This window comes from Ooceraea biroi, chromosome 1 (assembly GCF_003672135.1).
Source record: "Ooceraea biroi isolate clonal line C1 chromosome 1, Obir_v5.4, whole genome shotgun sequence".
Taxonomy (NCBI): domain Eukaryota; kingdom Metazoa; phylum Arthropoda; class Insecta; order Hymenoptera; family Formicidae; genus Ooceraea; species Ooceraea biroi.
In genome coordinates this window covers 23,981,592-24,003,412 of record NC_039506.1, presented here as the reverse complement: position 1 = coordinate 24,003,412, position 21,821 = coordinate 23,981,592, and the positions used below count along the sequence as shown (strand labels likewise).

The following is a 21,821-nucleotide window of genomic DNA, read 5'->3' as shown; positions in this document are numbered from 1 at the left end:
TGTATATCAGAATTTTAAAATTGTCAAAAAAAAATAAAAAAAAGAAAGGCCTTGTTAATGAAATATTTTAAAATATAAATAATCTCAACTTAATTTGGAATTTTTTGCTTTCTAAATAATATATTCATAAAATAAACGGTGTAATTATATAAAACCGCTGTTGGCATAGCCTTTGAATCGAAATTGCGTGATGATATAAATAATGTGACGATATTAAAACAGCTTTGGCTGCTTATACAGCAATACATATTATTGTAAATTAAAGTTATGTTATTGAAATATCTCAAACATCACACACACGTAAGCTTTTTTAATACTTCATAATAATTTCGTATTAAAAATTTTGAACTAACAATTTTGCGCTCACATTTGCGTGTATTGTAAATGATATCTACATCTAGAAAGTATTTTATTTTTATTTTATAATAGCTGTAGCTATTAAAACTGTAACTCTGTAGAGTTACAATTGTATTAATACCTAATGTTTCTTCGAGTCGAAGGCCATGCCATTAAAACGTTATAATTTATCTTTTTTCCGTTTTTCCGTTCGTATTCGCGCTCCATTCAACGAATTTTCTCGGTAAACTTCCATACAATCGGAATTAAAATAAGAAATGACACTTGGTATACAGTCTACACACGGGAGATACGTACTTGCTCTTCCGACCATTTGAACAGCTCGCACGCCTTTCCGGAATGTGGCCACTGCCCGAAGGGAGGAGAACCAGAGCTGTTAGTTGTCACACCAAAACAATTGTCAACCTAGATGCGGGGGTCTCAACGGGTGTGTATAGGGGAGGGAACTAAATCCGTGGTCCCGATCGATATGTCACGTTTTAGTATACTCAAAAGTGTGACTTATCTTTATCAGATACTCCGACCGCTTTTTGCGATTTTCGACTTTCGAGTGCGATTTCTCATTGAATAATCGAAAAATTTCAATCATGTGTAACAATTTCTGTGCAGAAGCCGAAACATCGCAAGATCGCGTTGAAGACCGGAAATCTCAAGAGAGAGAGAGAGAGATCTCCAGCGCGATTTCGAGCGCGGTCACGGTTGATCTTGATAAATCACAAATACGTGTTCTCGTTTTTCGCGAAAATGCGCCGCCGTCGCTTACTGCAACGTGACCTTCGATAGAGGGATTTATTATTAATACTGGTGTTACAACCATTGCATAATTTACTTCGGTCTACTTTGGGGGCACGTCGTAACACGGAGAGATCGGTGTGCATCTGCACTTGGTGGACCGTCATGTGCTCGGGAATATATTATACCTCGCATCAAATCGCTTTCTCAAATGTCAGATATCGGTTGCAGAGTGTCGGCGTTATTGTTGTGATGTTGGTGAGGTGGTGTCAAATATGCTTGCGAAAGAGAGAGAGAGAGAGAGAGAGATACATATACATGTAAGGGGAGAAAATGAGATATTTTTAGCCGGTGTGTTCGATAAACCCTGGGCATCGATTATCATCGTCCCCTGCAAGCTGGTGTAAGCTCACAGTGAAGCTCACGTCTTCGGTGGACTTTCTTGGTTGCGTGCCGGATTCAATTAATCAGCCGCAGTTAGCGACATTGAAAATACAATATATCGCGGAAATGGAATTCCTCGTGCGCGCGGCCAAGATCGATACGTCGCGCTTAATAACGCGCTGACGTGGATCTTTTGCCAAGGTATTAAAAGCGGTCCGCAGTTAGAAATAAGAACGACGCGACAAGAACGCGCATCGTATCTCGTTAAACTTAACTTAAACCGGAACTTCTCTCGAGCGACGCTCGAGGCGTGCTCTGTCGAGTCTGTGCATGTGAACTGTGCTCTATCTTTAAAAAATGTACTCTATCATTATCTGTTTTCTTCTGTTTTTTTTAGGTGGATGCCGAAGATAAAATTCGCGTACTTCGAGTATTGACGCAAAACTTTCAAGATGGGCATCTGCAACCACTATCTACCTTCGTAAGATCGACGATATTGCATGTTGGATTAGATCAGAGTAGCACCAAAATTTGTTGCAGCAGCTTGATTCCAACAACGATTAATTGTACAACTTATTACAAGTAAGGGCAAAAAGACGTTTCTCGAGAAAGTATAAATGAAAATTATAACATTAATTCCACGTGCAATTGTAACATTGATTCTATGATACATAATACATAATACATGATACATAATACATTTAAGAAAACGACCTTCGCGAGAAACGTTCGATCAATGCAAAGACAATGCATACCTTTATATAAGAAAAATATACAAGGTGACTCAAAATAGTAATTAATCAATTCCGTTCAATTTTGCAGATACAAGAGGCAAATGTACGTGAAATATACAGTATTGGGCAACCTTGTATACCAAACAACACCCCAGCTCCAAACTGCCGCGATCATCGCAGCGAGCAGTCCAAAAAAGAAACTGAGCAAGTGAGCGCGATAATTTGAGACTGGGGATGAATGAGTTATCAATAAAAATCCACGTAAGCACACTGAACGACAGAACGAATAATCGTTAGACAGCAAGCCTGAAACATGATACGAGCGTACCCGCCGACTGGTGTTACGTGGCAACCACTTAACGTGAAGACATTGATTGTATATTACGGCTCGGCAACGTGCAAGAATGCGTTTCTGCGCGGTAAGCGGCCATTGTATTGTAATTGTATATACTTGTGAACGTGAAGCTGAACGTGTTACGCATTAAGTTAATTGATCTGCGACACATGATTGTCCGCTCCGTTCAATCTGCCGTGCTTGTTAATCAGGACCTCTTCGGGCCCCGAAGGGGACCGAGGAAGAAGAAGAAGCGGCCAACAATGTTAGTGCCAACGTATGCTAATAACGACTGTATGCTGCTGCATTAAGGAGGAGAGAGGGCGATGCGCTCGATAAACTCGCTCATGTAATGCCATCAGCTCTAGCGAAAGCCCAACGATAAACAATACGAGTATCGAACGGATCCAAGGGGGGTAAGTGGATGGGGATAAGGTGGAGGGTGAGTCCAGGGGATAAGTATCGAATATTGTGGACACGTAAGTGCACGTGGTAAGTGAGACGAACGGTGGTTCGCCGTGATTATCGTACATTCAGTGTACGTTCACTTACGCCGTCTTACCTCGTTACACGTGTCAGACCCACGATTTCGCCGGAGCTCTGCAGTAATTTTCCGTAATTATCACACTTTAAAACGTATTAGGAAGCTCACTCACATCATTTCGCCATTGATTGCGATTTCTGATACACGCACACACGGAAAATTCAGCGAGTCCGGCGAAATGTCGTTTTATCAAAATAACGAACGCGGATCGGATTGATCGAAGTGGTCGACAGTGTTTGTACGTGATTTTTCAGAAGCTTGTTGATTGTGCCGGATGCATTTGCGCGAACGCGTTCGTTTATTCTGACAAAGCTGTTAAGTGGGTGTTGATAAACGGGATGCGAAAAGGGATGGAAAAGGAAGCCGGTAACAGGCATACCGTCGAGGTAACTGCTGTAGGCAGTGTTTCCCTTCACCATGCCGGTCTGCATCATCATCATCCCCACATCTGCAAAAATCCAGCGATCGACCCGGACACGGGCTTGTAAGTGTAAATGGACAGACGTCGTATATACACGGGGAGGGGCGGAAAGAAATAAAAAACAATGAAAAAAAATGTGAACAGCTGGCGCGTTCATGGCGCGCTTTCTTTTTAGTAAGGCACTTTTGCGGAATTCGTACGTGCACGTTCACGCGAATGAATGCAGAATACGATACTTAAAAGACGATATCATTTATCCGATCAGAGAGAAAAATTCGATACTAAATTAATACAAGTAAAAATTCAACGAAGAGAAATTTCTGTACGATATATATCTTCTTCTTTGTTTCATCATGATATAATAGAATATCGGAGTAATTAATACCAGAATAAAATGATTCAACAGAAAAACATTGATTCCCTCGTTTCAGGTCCACGTACGAATTCCGGCATGGCATTAGTCACAACGTATGGATTACATCCAATCACAATGACGGGTAATACCCGGATACAGCCACGCAGGATACGCAATGCTGAAAAACAACAGAAAATAAGCTCTCGGACGAGTATCCAGCACTTCTCCGTCACTAGATTTTCCAGGAAACCTAAAACCATTGGATTAACGCTGATCGCGATCAATCAATCGATCGACCGCCTGCAGATCGCGCCCGGCACTCTGCACGCTTACGAGTACCGAGAACGTTGATTGCCCAGGGTTTAGATGGTATTATGCCATTCCTGTACATGGACAGAGACTCGATCGTGTGACTGATCGAGCGCAGCAACTCAGGGGAGAACAGAGAGAGAGAGAGAGAGACTCATCGAGTGGATATGGTCGTGTACGTATGGTTGTGTGTAATTCGAGTGTGTGGCTCGACCGCAAAACGCGGCAGTACGTCTTCCTCGCGTGTGACATGGACGGTTTCATCGACAGGGTGATCTGAATGTACCTCCCTTTTTTTTTATTGTGCCCCTGTACGACATCGGTACGAGGCGGAGGATGCCACTTCTGTCATAAGCGCGTCATCAGCTGATCCGAACTTCGCGACTCGGAAAAACGAAAGAAAACGCCGACGCGATCGGCGAGAGTTCTCATCGACAACATAGCTGGTACGTTGAGAGAGAAAGAGAGAAAGAGAAAGAAAAAGAGTGAGAAAAAATGAGGGGAGAGAGCTGGCACACGATTGAAGAGAATAGAATTTCGGAAAGAAGGGTGACTTCGCGGAGACAGCAAAAGAGAGAGAGAGAAAAAAAAGAGACAGACAATGATCAAGAAAGAGAAAGAGAGAAAAGCTGTCATTACCATTATGGCGTAAAACCGGGTCCGAATCCGGGAGCTAGTCATGCATGCAAGGCGAGCGAGGGGAGAAAGGGGCATTACACTAATATAGTGCAGTCTAGTTTTCGTTCTCGGTCAGGTGGACATGAGCCAACTGACTGGATTGGACTATCGAGGGGTTGGGAAATTACGTGTCCGACTCGCGGTACTTCATTTTTCACGTCATTTAATGCGATTGGTATCGCTCGCGAGATCGGAAAACGGCCACGAGGAACGAGCGCGTTCGTTCCGTCTGAGTTTCAACCCCTTTCCGTAGAGCGCGGATCGGCGAGGCATCTTCTAGAAGACGAACGACGTGACGGTGAAAAATGAAGAAGTACCCGATTGGTAGCATCGCCATTTTGTCTTGCATGGGGGGATTAAAGATGCAATCATTGTCATATTGATCGTCATCGTCATTATGATAGTCATCATCCTCATAATCATCATCTTGGCTTGCATATGCAAGAGATCGATTAATGTTAGAGATAGTAAACGCATCGATAGACACAGGGACAGAGAGAGAGAAAGAGAAAGATAGGCGGAAATGTACAGACAGAAAGAAAGATCGAAGAAGTAAACCAGAAAGGGAAACAAACGAGAGAAGAGAGGAAGAAAGAAAGATTAACAGAAAGATAGAAAAATCGCAAGGCGCGACAGATAGACAGATAGACAGACAAACAGAGAGACAGAGAGACAGGGTATCAGCACAGAGGCAAGAATGACAGAGGGCACAGTCAATATGAGGGTCGTTAATTGACGTCTGGTGATGGGGGTTCGGATCAAGAGCCAGAGATCGCATATATAAAAGGGTAAGAAGACAGAAACAGAAAAAGTAATACAATCGTTAAAGAGATAGTCACAGTACGATAGAGTAAAGTGTCAGACTTAACGAACGAGCGTGTCAGAGAGAGAAGACGTTACCTAAGTCCCGGCCCCAGGAGCGCTGCTGTTGCCCCACTAGATCATATATCACAAGGGTGTCACAACCATGTCACTTCGTTAATTAGTCGCATTTTATTACTGTTTATTACGCTCTCAAATGATGGAGGTGAGCAAAGAAAGGGATTGTTAGGTAAAGGAGGAAGAAAGAGAGAGAGAGAGAGAGAGAGAGAGAGAGAAAGAAAGAGAGCTTTCTGCGTGAGATCCGTTTGTACGTTACTTTACGCCATGACGGATTATACTTTCTTTTGCTTTTCTTTTTCTTTTCTGCGAGTCACACCGCAATCGGTAACACGCGATACTCGATCAATATCGATCGGCGGAAAAAGAGAGAGAGATAGCGAAAAAGAAAGAGCGATGGAGAGAAAGAAAGAGAGAAAACGGACAGATACCTCGCGTCGTGAGACTCGCAACGACAGATCGAGCGCGTTCTATGTACATCTGTGTACAGTTACATGTTAGATAATATAGACATATGTATAAAACCGATGTACAATAGAGAAAGACAGAAAAAATCAGATATTGTTTAGCAGAGAATTTGGCAAGAGAATCGAGATAGGTCATTTGTTATTTTTTAAAGAATCACTGGACTAGAAAGACTTACAATTTTTGCACTTGCACTTCTTGATCAGAGTCTCGTCTTTAATTTCGTCGTGGCATGCTTTGCAATAGAACCACGCTCTGCAAACAAAAGAACACGACGAATATTATTCATTTGTTAAATAATAGAACAATAGGAAAACAGTCACAAAATTATAGAAAATAAAAGTGCACAGTTTGATATTTATAAAATAATACAAATAAAACATTATTCGATATAATATACAATTATATTATTACATATACATTATTCGAAAATAATGTATTCTATGTTTGTATTAGATAATATTTTGTAAAAATTAATAAAAGAGATAATATGAATCGTAATGTTTGAATAAATTTCTTCCTCTAATTTTAGGAATATCGTGAAATGTCCTGGTGCGCTTACCGCTTTACTTCGTCAGCAGATTGAGCAATGAAGAATCCCTGAGTATTCGCAGCGATCTTGGCACCGCGCGGGTTAATCGAGATCTTACTGTCGGAGCCTCCTCCTTCGCCCTTTATCTCGATGGCCAGCAGTAATAGCTTCAGTTTCGTGAAGCACAACCTACGGCGAATCCATGCGTGACGTTCGGTGTCTCGTGAAACGACACATCGCGTGTGTATCAAGCTAACAGATTCTGCGTACATTTTGCGTACACAATACATTCATGAATGTGGCAACACATCGTGTACATGAAACTGGCCAATAATGAAAAAGCAGCTGAAGATGTTGCCGAGATAAAAACGTCGATGATAATGAGTTGTGCGTACGAATATGAATAATGTGCAAAAATAACATTTGAGCAATATTCCGCAATTATAAAAATGTTTATGGTGTCGATCGTTGCGCAACGATCTACGAGTAACGTTTAATATAAATAGCATTAGATTTTTTGTAAATTACGTGCTGCTGTCAAGAAAGTGGAACATCAGAGATAGCTTAGTCGAGAACAACTCAGTATCATGTACGTTGCACGGGCAAACAATGAAACTTGCATTCGCAAGAGATGGAACTCTTGTTTCTCGAGTAAAATACTAGTTTCGTTACAGCGTCCCATTGTAAAACAAATATCACGCGAGAATTATGCGACAGTCCTGCAAGAATCATTCTTTGCCGCGGCAAGACATGTTAAATGCAAAACGAAGGATAAAGTGCCTCCACTGGTTTTTTGAAATGCGCAACGCGCGAAAAGCACGGCAAACGGAAACGGCTGCGTTAAAGCGCTCGTTTACGCTTCACAACTCATCAACCGAGACATTGCAGCTCGGAAAAAAATTAATATTTCAAACGTGACATGTCTTCATTCACAGTATCTCATGCGATTTGATATCAGGTTTTTTCTTTCTGCACTTTATGCGCTTCGCTTGACATTGATTGCGAGTAACAGTTAGACGGGTAAAGTATGTGTATACACCCACAGCGTAACAGGACGTTGATGCTCAAAAACGTAGAGATGAATTTTTAACATTTTAATGTTTAGACAAGGTTTCCAAGGCCAATCATTTAAAAATTTCAGCATGTACAGTTATTCTTTCTCATGCGTTCTCATATTCGTTAAGAGAAAGTTAGATCCTATCCGCGTCTAAGCGCATCAACGCCCGATTATACCACCTCGGCGGTAAACAGAAACAATTAAACAATTATGCAAGCGGTGCAACGGAACATATGTACATATATCGATGAAACAATCCTAAGTGAGACCATGCAGGAAATTCTTACGTAAACGATCATTACTTATCTAATAATACGAGCCGAAGCATGCCAAGATAGACCGAAAGTTTCTCTATCGCTTTTCTGGGTATCCGTTATGCTCTCTAAGTTCCTAATCTACTTCGAGGTCCCAGAAGGCATTCTCGGGAGGTCTTAGCCGTGCGAGGATCCAACGGATTAGCCTTAACGTTCAACAAGCGTTTTACGGAGGTACACGGCACATCGTATACAGGTATACACGGCGATGAGAACGTAATGAAGGTACATCTATGTCGGTGCGTATCCAACAGTGAAGATTCGCTTCCTACAGGTAGACAGGTAGACCTCTCACACACGCAAACCAAATGACAGCGATAAGATAGTCCATAAGATAGTGTGCTCTTAAATCAAAAGAGAAAACTCGGAGGGACCGCAGCTCGTCTGTCTCGCGATTGAAAACGACGAATGCAATTCTCGACCGATCTTCGGTTACGCTGCGCTAGCGATACAGGAGACTCCTGCGATCTCTTTCAACGTTACTCTTCGAGGGATTTCTTTGAGATATTGTGAAATTCGCAGATGTATTTATCGCCGTACATAGCAACCTGCAATCAGAGTAGAGATCAGAGCAGAACGAGATTCTAACGCGACGCGTGAATTATAACACGTGATTTTCTGATATCGCTTTTCTCTTTTTTATAGGACGATCGTTGATGGTGAGGAATATCGTTTCGCTTTTTCTGCTTGACGTACATACTTTTTTCGCGACTTTTTCCGCGGTCAGTGCACACGCCATGTACTTTACATGGTACGCGCGCATTTATACGTATACTCTTCACGTGCGCGACATGCACACATACACGACTTTTCTAAAATTATCACCTGATTAATTCTGATTGCAAGTGACTATATATAACGCTGCGACTAATTTTTACTACATATACGTGTATCGGCGAACGTTCTCTACGGGACGTATTAGTGGTCGCAGGAAGCGGCACTCGCGTATGTTACCCCCGATATTTCTCGCAAGGACAGCACTGCGGGCACGATTAAAGTCGAACAGTGCGTGCTGGTAGAGATTTATACGTGTCCGATCGGAATCCAGCAAAAAGGATCGATTTTCCGGCTCGTAACGCTTCTCCGATAATCCTGTGTCAATGTGTTACGAGAGAAGATAAGTTCCACATACTTTTACATAGTAAGAGCAGCAGGCATGCGTGTACAAAGAACGCGCTTTTGTTAAGAGTAAGATTAGAAACGCTACATCTAAGAACACACACCATGACAAGGATACGGACACTGCCGACAAAAAGAGACAAAAATCTCGCCCGTTACAGCCTCGCGTGCTCGTGTAAAATTCAAAAGAGCGATCGCTCGTGATTGCTTTTCTGCTAAAAAAAAAAGACCAAATCAAAGTCGTTCGCGAAAAAGAGGGTAAAAATACGCGCGCGCAATCTTCTTTCTCATTTCATTTGGCGCGAGAGAACTACGATGTCGTCGAAGCAGGATACACCGGGTTTACCGGGAATGCGGATTTCGCATACACATTATATACTTCCTGCATACACGTATGATCGCAGCAAGTTGAAAAACTTGCAGGCACAACCGGCTGGTCACGTTATACCACGGCGCGCGATTATGCGCGATTCGAGATTAAAACATTCAAGGCCGGTAATTAAGTTGTATCCGTGATATTTAATGCGTGCGCGTTGCATGTACTTTGCGACACGAGTGCCTCGATTAATTTCCTTCCGCCGATAAAAGAGCCGTTTCAAGAAAATCAGAGAGAAGGAAAAACACAAGCTTATTCCGCGATTTCCGCGGCGCCTTTCCACGGACCTCGTTTCCGGAATCAATTTTGACCACGCTTTGCGACTTGCAAAGTGATATTTCCCGTAGCGAAACGTGCGCATAGAAAAAAACACTCGTTGGGAGAAACGAGAGCCTTTGAAAATACGCAACAAGAGACTTGCGCGGATAAACGAATCGAACTGCAAGGGAATTAAGCAACGCACGATTCCAATCTCGATATCAATTGTTCCGCGAAATAGCGTCAGCGATATAGCGGAGTGGTTCCGGTGGTCTCGACACGGTCGTCACATGGTCGTTCCCGATGGAAAGAGCGCTTTTTGAAATCGCGCTCGCTCGCATGTGAATCGCGCACGTCGATGTCTCTGGCAATTTCCGATTCGGACGTTTAAAACACTTTCGTTTCCGCGCGAGTCGATTCCCACGTCGCCAAGCATATGTGCCCCAATTATAATATCGAGTGCACCCACTATCGCATCCCCCGCGTAACATCTCGGTTGCAGCGAAGTCCGCATTCGTCCGCGACACGTATCTCTCTACTTTATTTCTACGCAATTCACAAAAAGATCTGTGCAGAATTTCGAACAGCCTCAAAAACGAAAAAGAAAAGAGAAATGAGAATGAAAAACGGGGATGAAGAAAACGTACGAAAAAATTGGGGGAGAGGGTACGGTCGAACGGAGGCGAGAAGAAAAGAGAAGACTCGTACAGCGCCAAAATTCTGTGGACTACTCTCTACGCAAAATACAAACAAAAGGATAGACAAAGACGAATATATAGTATAGAGACTATGATAAAGAAAATCGCTCATAGGCCAGAAAAGACCGAGGTGAGGGGCGATATATATACGTTCTCAAGTATAGATATGTACGTTGTAACACATGTATGTATCTCGGTATATATCGGGATTATAGTTGAGTGTGTTTAGATATAATAATGACGTGACGAAGATATAAGATAAAGAGAGATACTTAGAGACAGAGATATATAAAGAGAAAGTGACAGAGAAAAGAAAAAGAGTCATGACCGAGTGTATTTCGTGTCTTCGTATGTATTTCGCTCCTTCTTCGTTATGTATATGCGTGTGTTGCATCATAAGTCGTATGACACTGTCAATTCTGTATAGTGTACGTGTATGCGTGTCTGATCGGTACGTTAACGGTGTCTGACAGCCGTTGGCAGCGAGAACTTACTCGCTGGCTTGGGGAAATGTCATCCCGGTAAAGGACGGGGAGAGGGTTTCCGTGTACATCTCGCAGCCCGTGCCCTGCAGGTAATCATTCTGCCACGCCTGTGTGTCCGGCGACTGAAACACCAACCAACCAGGCCCCAACGTCATCAAAATCTTTCATGGACCGCGATTGCGGAGCGCGGTGCCGGATCCGCGTCCCCGCGGCAAGGAGTGTCATCGGCGCGCGTTTCCGGCGCGAGCTGCCACTCCTCGCGACGGGGTGATCGGGGGCGAAAAAAACGGGGCGCCCTGCGTGCCGAGAGAGAGAGAGCGGAGTGTATCGATCATCCGATCGACCCCCGCGCCCGTCTGGAAAAAAAATTCACACCTAACAATAAATGACACATACAATGCGCCGTTAAAAGTCCTCGAACGCGCTCGAGCGAGCTCTGTAAGAAAGTCTGATTAGGTTCTTTTCTTTCTACTGACAGGCTGTAGCTTTCTGTTGCATCCTCACTGGTCTCGCTACCAACACGGCCGAGAGGTATTCGGGACACGTCCCACGGACTTCTGACGGATCAGGAGATCGGTCGGACGTTCTCCCGGAATGACTTTCGACACGGTGATATCGCCGGGAACCATTTCCGGTTGGTGCAGGGAATGTAGGTCGGGAAACGCTCGTCGTTGACGTTGATCCCGGGCAGCGACGCGGTTCCCCTGTCGTTGTCGTCGCTCGTACGCTGCGTCCGATCACGCGATGATGCATTTCGCAATTATGGCGACCGACCGCGAGGGGAGTAGGAGTTATTACCGCCGTCGAAACGAACGACCGTCCGGTAATGATCAAATTCCAGAAGCCGCAATTTCGGGAGGGCGCGCGCGCAGTATCATTCCAGTTCACTCACACTCACTCAGCATCGCACATATACGTATGCGTATGTATGATCTTCTCGCGAGCGCACACACCTGACGCCCCCCGAACTTTTGGCCCTTCCCACCCATCGATCACGAATTCGTCGATCGTGGCCCAATCGTTCCTCGCGTTTTCCCTCCTGCGGCTGGGCTCGCGCGGCGTTCGCGCGCAACTTCTCCAAATCAAGCTGATTCCTTGCAGCGGCACAGCAGAGCTCGAAACTCTGCTGAGGGTGTTCTTTCATCGACATGAGAGGCAGCACGACACGTCTTCGATCGAATCATCGATCATTTTTTGCAGACCAATTTTCCAGATTCACAGCGCGATACTTTGATCATATTTGTTTCTGGTCTTAATCCTTCATTCTTAACTGTAATCTTCATCTGAGAAAATATTATGCTCTAAAAATGTTATCTTGCTTTAATACTTTCTGTATACCGCTTCTAATTGTACGTGATGCAAAACTCAAGAACGTTTTAATCCCTTAAAATGCGTCGTAAAATTAACATAATTGGCCATGTTAGACGGAGGGCAGAAAGAGAGATTTCGCGTTCTCCGTGTTTGCGAGTCTCTTTGTGTGCACGAAATTACTGCGAGGGGACTGAAAGTATGGGTCACACGGTGACGTGTTGGTCAGGGAACGTCTTCCGTCAGGTAACCGACATAACAGCAAATACACGGCGGAATTAGCAACGAGAAACTCGGATCAAAGGATCGCCCTATGAATCTGGTGACTCCGCCACGTGGTGACAACACGGGAGTTCTCACTATCCACCGTATTTACCCCGAATAGCTCACTATGGTGGTCTTACAAAAGTTCCCATCCGAGCTGGAAACTGTACAACGATGCGGATCGCGTCAAAGGAATTCAAGGCGCACTCAACGAGATCGAGCTCTAACGAGATCGAGACGTGCCGTTCCGCCAGTCGTACCTCCTTCCATCCGCTGTTAATCAATATGTTATTGTTACAGGTTCTTTCAAAGAGTTACACGTATATGTATATATATCAGTTGCAGAGAAGGGTGAGAATATACAGATACGTTACTGAAGCGATGAAGGGGTGGTTTACATCGATTAGGTGTAGCACAGAGATAAGGTTTTGTACAGTATATAATAGACACATGTTCATGTATCATGTCGTAATATACACACATATATACGCGCGGAGGCCCTCTCGCTCCGCGTCTCATATATATGTGCATATATATATATATATGTATACACGTATATACGTTTACGTATATAGCGGAGTGGAGCGTAGTGAGAGACATAGGCGAGGCGAAGCTTCATCCCTTTCTTTTTCTCGCTCCGATTCAAGAGACAACGGACCTCCCTCGAGCGGCTACGCCGTCGTTGAGCGGTCGCGATCGCGAGCGGAAACGGGTATTCTCGAGTTCCGGTACTCTTCTTGCTGCTAAGAGAGGGACAATTCGCGCGAGACCCTCTTGAATCCAATTTCGAGAGCGACTACGCGAGAGCGCGACGTGCAACGCAAAAAGTTCATAAAAATAGCGGGTGACCGCGAGTCCCTACTTTTCTCCGTCGTTAGATGACAGAATCGATCCACCGAACCACGTGTTCGCTACGTCACTGGTACTGAAAGAAGCATGAATTAAAAATAATCGCACGCGCGCGCACCGTCGTGTCGGCGCGGTTGAATCAGCGGTCGCATCGACGGCTTCGCTCATCCCCCGTGACGATTAAATTCATCTGATGGCCGTGAAAGGAGAAACGAGACGATTTACGATGAAACGGGATTGCGCGAGGAAGCGATCACCGAGGGGAGCAAACGGATTGATCGGCGAACGACGCATCATTGCAAAAAAAAGAACATTGTCGGTCCCGTCTCTTGAATCAGATGCGCGCGTATCTGATCGGATGTTGAATTGGTCCGTGGACCGACTTACTCAGTGGCTTTCGCAAAGGGCATTCCAATGAAGGTAGGGCTCAGTGTCTCGGTGTACATCTCCATTCCGGTTCCACGCAGGTAGTCATTCTGCCAAGCCTGCATATCGGGCGACTGGTACCAATCAACCAACCATTTCTAAATCACACACGCTCCTATGCATGTACGGATTGCGCGTTTGTCCACAGTGAGGAGTACTGTTTGTACCCGACTGTTACTTCCGGAAGTAACGCGACGAAAATTTCAAGTCGTTTTTATTTCACATTTTACCGATTTGATATTAAAAAATCGACGTATTAACGGGAATAGCAGATTGCGCGCGAATCACGAAGAAGGGATCCATCGGAGATGATCTCATCGAAGTGAAACGAAGCATCCGCTGCACGAAAAGAAGTCGATCACGAGATCGACGGCGAATTTTACGTCGGGAAAAACACGGTTTCTCTTTTCCGAATCACGCGATCACTGTGAACATCCTGATCGTAACAAAGACCTATACGAAGAACTTTCAGACATGCATGGAGTAGGAGACGGCAGGCGAATTGCCGCGCGGAGAACGATGATTTACTGACCGTCTTGAAGGAGCGCATCGCGAAGAGATTGGCCATCATCGTGCTGAAACCGGGCGCGAGGCAGGACTGCGCAATGAAGCCTAGTTTTAGCTCCGCCAGGCATATCACGTCGTCGCCCTGCTTCCAATCCCACGATGGAATGTTTAGTAAGTAGGCCTGGAACACACGATTTCGATATGACTGGATACGAAGGAACGATCGCTCGAAAAATGGAAACGTCATCGCGTGACGCAAGCAAAGAAAAAGCCCGATCATTGGAACAGACATTAAAAAAATATTTAAAAAATTTCCTCGGAGAAATCTCTTGATCTCTCAATGTATCCACATTCGTAGATTTTCAGTGTAATTGTCACTTCGAAATTAGGATTTATTGCCCGACAACGGTTACCTTGTTGTGATACTGCATTAATTGAATGATGACGCGAATGTCGTCCGAATAGTTCTTGATGGAGATGACGCGCATGATGTTCGCCGCGTCCTCCGCGTCCGGATCCTGGCAGTACTTGTTCGCCAGCACCAAGCACGCGTCCGCCTCATGCACCTAAAAAAGCACAGTCAGGATAATCCGATTTGCCCGTTGCGCTGCGTTCCGTAATTTGATTGAGGACAGGAAGAATGTATACTGGGCAGAGGACATTGGTCTCAAAAGCGATAGCGAAATGTAGAGATTGCTCACGAAGCGTATATTCGCGAAAATAGGACGGGGAGAGAGCGGTATAAAGTAAAAGTGTATACCGTTGCTACCAATAAAACGCCGCGTGCGTTCGTTCAAGAGCAAAGAGAGAAGCGATTCGGAAACTATTTTCGAACGAGTCGCGAGCGTCGTCGCAAGATCGTTACGTTGCGTGTAAGCTGCTAAAATCTCTACGGATTGTCGATCTACGCTTTTACTCGAGAGAAGATAATCTCTTCTTCTCGTACAGACTCTTTTTGAAATTGTGAAGAATTATGATGAACGAGGGAGTATCGACAAGAAGGTACAACATAGAATGGAAAACAGAACATTTCTCGATATGTAAGGATACTATGGGAAAATGTATACGATATAAGTCATATAAAAACATTCAATGAAACAACAATTGCTACTTGGTATCGAAGATTCGCACGGCCAGCAAGACTGATCGCTTCGCAGAAGAAATACTCGATTAAACTATTATAAATTTCGATAGGTTTAATCGATGTTACAGATTTAAAATAATTTAAAATAATTTCAAGCAGGACACAAAACTAAGTACTCGATTAAGGATACTGAATCAAGATTAATACAACAAGAAAGTTAATACTGATTCTTGATTTCAGAACAAAGTCTGCGACAACGGCAACGCATAGGCATCTTCGGTATAGGCTTCCTTCGTGCGTACCTTCGACGCAGTCGCACGATTCGAGCAACGATCAAAATATGAAAGCGAGCCTCTACGACACATTCCTCGGATATGCAAACCTTATCGATCATCGGACGGAGGAGCAGGAGTCGGGGGGGGGGAGGTCATCTAAATTCTATACATCTGAGTAGAATGGACAAGCGCCTCTATCTACATGCTAATCTAACTCGGGCTAACAAGACTTAGCATAAACGACTCGAACGAGGTGAAAAAGTAATTACGCAAGACAGTCAAAGAACGTACCGTCCCGTCTTCGGTCCGGTGCAGGATCGATACATTTAAACAAAGATAAAGAAACGCGATCGGCTATCCGATCGCACGCTAAGTGTCTAACACGGAGACTAAACGTAAACTGGAAACGTGATCGTCTGGCGAGCCAGCCTCCTCCCAACGAGAGATACAACGGGCACTTACCCACTTGGGTCGACAGCAGGCATTGGGTCTATCCGGTGGATGCAATACAACCTTAAAGGGACTCTTTCTCACGTAAATGTGTGGGTATACGCGAGTGTACGTGTGTCTACGTGTGCACGCGCGTGAATGTGGGAAAGATTGACGTTACTTTTCTCTCGGGTTTGCTACTGGGTATGTATAAGAAATAGAATCTATTGAGAGAGAAGAGGGATGAGACACAAAAGACGGAGAGATATAGATAGATAAATAGATAGACAGACGAAGCCCATCAGAGCTTCAGGGGAAAAAACTGGGGGTGGACGCAAAGTGTCGGAGCGTGGATCCGCGCTCTCTCAGATCCTTTTCGAGACGCATTCCCGCAGCCTTTGGAAAATCTTGTTGGGGATCCCGCAGACTGATCGATCGGATTCGAAGGCAGCGATCGCAAATTGACGAGACACGAAAGCATACGGACGACAGCGTATTATATATATATATATATACGGAGACGCGTCGGCGGGGTATCGTGTAACACACCGTCAACGTGTACGAGCATAAAGGGAGACATACAGGCAACAAACATCCTGGAGACAATAGCGTTTGTTATCGGCACAACGTCAGTTCCCGAACGTCTACCGATCGCCCACGGTAGCAGCCGTAACGTCGCCACTTTCCACACTATCGATTTTTCCGACCGTACCACGCCGAGCAGCAAATCATGTTGGGTTTGCTCGCTGCTCGCGTCGCGCAGTAAATACCGTTTAAAGTCCTCCGCAAGTCCACGTAAAGCGGAAGTGGCATCGCACGATGCACCTTGGACACGGCTATTTATTAGGTACACAAAAATGCAATTTCCGCTTTCTTCTCCCGTGAGAATTTAATTAAAAAATGAAGGTGACGGTGAATCGAAATTTCGAAAGGTCTCTGGAATCATCTGATCGTGATGCTTCGCGTTGATCGAAATGGCAGCTTCGAATATTTACTGACTGCAAGAGTGAAACGCTGGTACCGTGTGCGCCAATACGACGATCACTGATGGGTCACAGGGGGTCAACATAGAGAGGGAAGGTAAAAATGTAGTAAGAAAGTGATGTGGCGAACGTTATATGTAGGGAGAGATGGGGTTGTTTGTGGGGATATATCATATTGTGTATATATATGTATATATATATATATATATATATATATATATATATATAAATGGGTCGCTAATGCGCATATCTTGTATAGAGAGACGTGGACCGTTCGATCGTGGTAGCAGACTCACCTTAACCCGCTGTAGGTCAATCGGGTTCATGATGGTCCCCTGAAAGAACTCCACGGTGGTGAAGTGCCGCTTGAACAGTCCCTCCAGTTCGAGATCAGGCGGCTTCCTGAACGGGTACCACAAAACGATACGAGTTCTCTTTATAAATAACATTCACCTCAGCCATGACGTGGACGTGCGCCTTTTTCGCTTTTCTTTTTTTCTTTTTTTTTGTGACGAGAATATCGTCGAGCGACGGGCCGACGGTGGTCGGCGACGATTTCATTGACATAATTAGAAGTAACGTAAATGAATATAAATAGAGAATTGCGTCGTGCGTGCTCGCGATCTCCGTGGGTGGAACCGTGTTCGAAAAACCGTTTTCGTTACGTTACGGCAAACTGATCTCGGATCGCGCGCGTCCACCCTTCGAAGGAAACGAGCACGCCGAGGGCGCGTGTAGTAATAAAGTCTCTAATTAAGTCTCTACTGCACGCTGAGTCGGCTCCATAGCTCAATACAGCATACCATGCAGTCGCAGGCGGTTGCTTTCTACGTAAATATATATAGATACGTATGTATATATCTCTTGCCGTCCGGCAGCGCGTGACTTGGTATTCATGGGGTATACGCGGCGTAAAATATATATTGTACGGGAACGTGGTCCATTCTGACGTAACGAGCTCAAATAATCTCGCTTCGCGGAGAACATCGAGATGCAAGATGAAACATCAATTGTCGATCACGCTGCACCGGACGGCTTGATAACGCGTGAAAGATAGAAGATAGAAAGAGAAAGAGAAAGAGCGAGAGAGCAAATTGAGAGAGTAAACTCTAAAGAACGCAGCGAGCATTCTGGCGCGATCCGCGTACACGCGAATCACGCGGAAATACAAGAGATTCTATAAGAGAAAACATGATAGCGATCGTCAATGTGAGACTGCATGACGTGTGTGTATGTGTGACAGAGAAACATATTATAAATATAGATAATATATGCGAAATATAAATATATAAGTATATATAATCGATCGACCATCACGGCGTTATATCCAGGCGAATAACCGTGTAATAACCTAAAGAACTGCAAGGAAACAAGAAGCGCGAGCGGCCACGTGGAGGGCATTGATGGAGGGTTGATTGGTTGGTTGGTTGGTTGGTTGATTGGTTGGTTGATGGAGGTTTTCGTGTGGTTGGTTGTTCTAGAGTTCAGGGTACCTTGACGCGCTCCAGATCCACGGCATTCATCATGGTGCCCTGAAAAAACTCCACGGTCGTGTAATGCCTCTTCAGGAGACCCTCCAATTCGAGATCTGGCTCTTTCCTGAAAACACAAACCACCCCTTGCAACTATAGCGATCAGACCCTTCGCCGCCGCGGCCGGTAACCCCGGCCATCTCGCTCGTCTCACGAGTCCACTTAGTTACTGGCCATCCCTCCGTTGATGGAAAATCTCTGTTTGTAACATGAAACTTCGTTCCACGACAGCGCGGTTTTACGATCGGTGAGACGTAGAAGCTAACAGAATCTGATCGCTCTGAGTCGCACAACGACAGGAAATCTCTTGATCGTCGAAGGGCGACGTATACTCACCACGCAATCGCCAACGCATACAAGAAAGATTATTATTCAGTATAAAGAAGATGGACGATGGTGATGATGATGATGATACAACATTTAGCAAATGAATCTTATTAAAATAATGGGCGAGCAATTGTGCGTTCCATTTAGATAAAATTTTATTTAAATAAAACGCACGAATTCTCTTTTCCTGCCCAACGTCCTGCGCAATCCGATTATCGTTCAGCCGCGCAGAACAGTCGTAATGATGATGACCGAACGTGAAACGAATTTCACGAGACTGGTTCGAGCGACAACCCTTTCAAGACCACCCACGATATCAATTGCCGAGCTCAGCAAGGGTGAACGCTCGACAGCAGCCTCGATACGTGAAGGGAGACGTGACTTTTGCAAGGACGACGTTCATACCTGTGCAAGAAGACAACTTCCACGTCGACGTCCTCGCGATCCTCGTGCAGGAAATCCTTGAGGAAGTGCGAGACCGATTCGTAGGTGATGTGGCCGCACACGACAATATGTCTGCCAACACAACAAGCCGATTAGATTACATTCCCCTCGGGATGCGGATTATATGTACATAATGGAGAAAGAAAAATGAGAAATTGTCAAGCAACTACCATGTACACTCTATATAATATATATGTAATATCAACTACAGACCCGATTAAGAGTTCTTCTCTTTCCCCGCCTGGAACATCGCTTTCTTTAATCTGTCTCTCCTGTCCAGTTTTCCGAAACGAATATATCGTTTCTTGCGAGAGACAGGTACATGTACAGAGACATATGTACATATAAATACATGACTACACGCAGAAACGATGGAACAGCGGGGAAAGGGGAAAACACAATCGTCGATGAAAAAGCATATTATTTTTCCCTTTTTTTCTCTTCATGCCATTTTAGTCTGCTGCCACAGTGAGATCAAGCTTGGCTCTTCGCTTTACTTCGTTAAAATTTGTCCGATTAGTAAGAGATTTATATTTGTTACAAGAGTTATTTATCAACGTGTAGCGCTTATAAAAAGAAGAGGAAATAAAGCACGGATTTGGCGTTAATTGGCATTCCTCAAGAAAATTCTCGACGATCCATCGTGAAGTCGATAACGCGCTCGACAACCGAGTACACTTTGGAAGACTTCGATGGCCGTTAAAATAATAAAAAATAATAAAAATTAATACTTGACACTTGGACGATGCGCGCCGTTATCCGTTCGGTGATGAAGATAAGAAATCAGTAGGTGAGACTTACCAGGGAATTGGCGTGATTCGTTTCAATCAACTAATGTAAATAACTATGCACGCACACACACACACACACACACCTACATACGTGTCAAGTTAATTAAGAGAGAGATAGAGAAAGAGAGAAAGAGAGAGAGAAAGAGAGCGAAGAAGAGCACTAGGTATATCGCATACATACACATGTCACCAGTGTAAGATCAAGTACGCGTAAGTGAGTGCAGGCCCAATCGTGTGTTAGTCGTGGCAATATACGTCAAGCGCAAGACCCCTTCTACACGTGTAACACCTCTAGACGTGCCGTGTGTGTACCGACATACTGTGATTGTAACTCTCTACTCCTAGATGCCACATAACAAGGGTGAGAACTAGTGCGGTGGCTGTCTAGACAGTCTATCTAGAGTAGATCACAATCAGCAGACTTGCAGGGGAAAGACAGCGGAGTTCGACCATGATCATTCCATGCTTGGTGTTTTCTACATCTAGGTGTTTTCCATCTTTCTCGGTGGTGTCTGACGTTCGTGTCATCGAGAGCTCCATCGTGAACTCGGCGGCCTCGCCCTTCGTCACGCGACAAAATGATGAACTGATCGCGTGACAGGCGGTCCCACTGAATTCTCAACGCCAGCTCGATGTCAGCCCAATATCGAATTAGTTCTCGCTATACGGGGCCCGTGTGCGTGATGTGAGTGTCGTGGATACGAGGAGTTGTCGCGGGTCGTTCGTGTGTCGCTGTCGAGTCCGTCTGCAAGAAATGTCGCGGATCTACCGGATCCAGTCGAACCGCACGCACGTGTTCACACGATGAGAGCCGCAACCTGCGTTCTTCTCTTTTCGCGAAATTAATTCTCACGAGCATTCATGTTGTAGCTGGTTATTCTGGCATCGATGTGGTACCCTCGGGGATGCGTCTGGTTGATTAAGCTCGCAATACCTTTCGATCAAGCGACAAGGTTGACCCGTTAAGTATCAGTACATACGAAGAGACAATGCTCGCTATTGAAAATTCCAGTGAAATGACTAGCGGCATGTCCTTTGAAAAACGCGACAAAGACCGAGAACGATTTGCAACTTCTGCGACGAATAACAGAGTCTTGTGACGAGGCTGTCCTAGGTTGCGCGAATACGCGTGTTCTCTCCATCGGCCGTGGCGGCATGTGATCAGTAACTGGAGGAGAAAGTGCTCGAACAATGATGCAATAATCAGAAACAGCGTATGATTATCGTGTAACATCTTCTCGCGAAAGATCACAGCCATCTTTTGTTGAATAACGGTCGAGAAAGAAGGTTCCGTCGCCCCTGATCTATCGTCGTCTCGATCCACCGAGGGATGTCCTTCAAACCCTTAAGAATCCCTGAGCTACTACGTACGACCAACAATCTCAGCGATACACACGTTTTAGACACTCAAGACAAAGGTATCTCCTTTTTCCTTTTCGCCTCTTTGAGGCTTACGGATATAACGTAAAAACGATTATTAGTACTGTCTAAAACACCAAGATTATTACATTGAAGTGATAAAACATTAGATTATATATATATGCATGTATACATAATATATTCATTCTCAG

General features: G+C 44.7%; 2 protein-coding genes across 44 annotated transcripts in view; one reads left to right on the top strand and one right to left on the bottom strand.

Moving 5' to 3' along the window:
* The window catches only part of LOC105279361 (calcium-activated potassium channel slowpoke), an 89,524-nt gene that overhangs the window by 16,186 nt on the left and 51,517 nt on the right, over nt 1-21,821 (bottom strand). For 9 of the 40 annotated variants that reach the window (XM_020031667.2, XM_020031668.2, XM_020031657.2 and 6 more), the window contains exons 7-15: nt 19,421-19,531; nt 17,453-17,558; nt 14,799-14,951; nt 14,411-14,566; nt 11,041-11,153; nt 6,755-6,913; nt 6,371-6,447; nt 3,465-3,533; nt 655-705 (exon numbers count right to left, since the gene is read on the bottom strand). In XM_020031667.2, coding sequence (XP_019887226.1) covers nt 655-705; nt 3,465-3,533; nt 6,371-6,447; nt 6,755-6,913; nt 11,041-11,153; nt 14,411-14,566; nt 14,799-14,951; nt 17,453-17,558; nt 19,421-19,531 — 995 coding nt within the window. Of the gene's footprint in view, nt 1-654; nt 706-3,464; nt 3,534-5,748; nt 5,785-6,370; nt 6,448-6,754; nt 6,914-11,040; nt 11,154-13,839; nt 13,953-14,410; nt 14,567-14,798; nt 14,952-17,452; nt 17,559-18,649; nt 18,756-19,420; nt 19,532-21,821 lie in introns of all 40 variants that reach the window. The other 31 variants (XM_011339046.2, XM_011339052.2, XM_011339067.2 and 28 more) reach the window with 13 other exon arrangements.
* LOC105279359 lies at nt 576-6,813 on the top strand. Of its 4 annotated transcripts, none has more exons than XR_893918.3 (2): nt 576-2,957; nt 6,725-6,813. XR_893918.3 is itself a non-coding variant. In XM_011339044.3 (2 exons), the coding sequence occupies exons 1-2, from the start codon at nt 3,503-3,505 to the stop codon at nt 4,210-4,212; spliced, it is 342 nt and encodes a 113-aa protein (XP_011337346.1). In that variant the 5' UTR covers nt 3,465-3,502; the 3' UTR covers nt 4,213-4,742. The 4 variants fall into 4 exon arrangements, 1 of the variants encoding a protein (XP_011337346.1); XR_893919.3 differs by lacking the exon at nt 6,725-6,813 and adding an exon at nt 3,938-4,742; XR_893917.3 differs by lacking the exon at nt 6,725-6,813 and adding an exon at nt 3,340-3,458.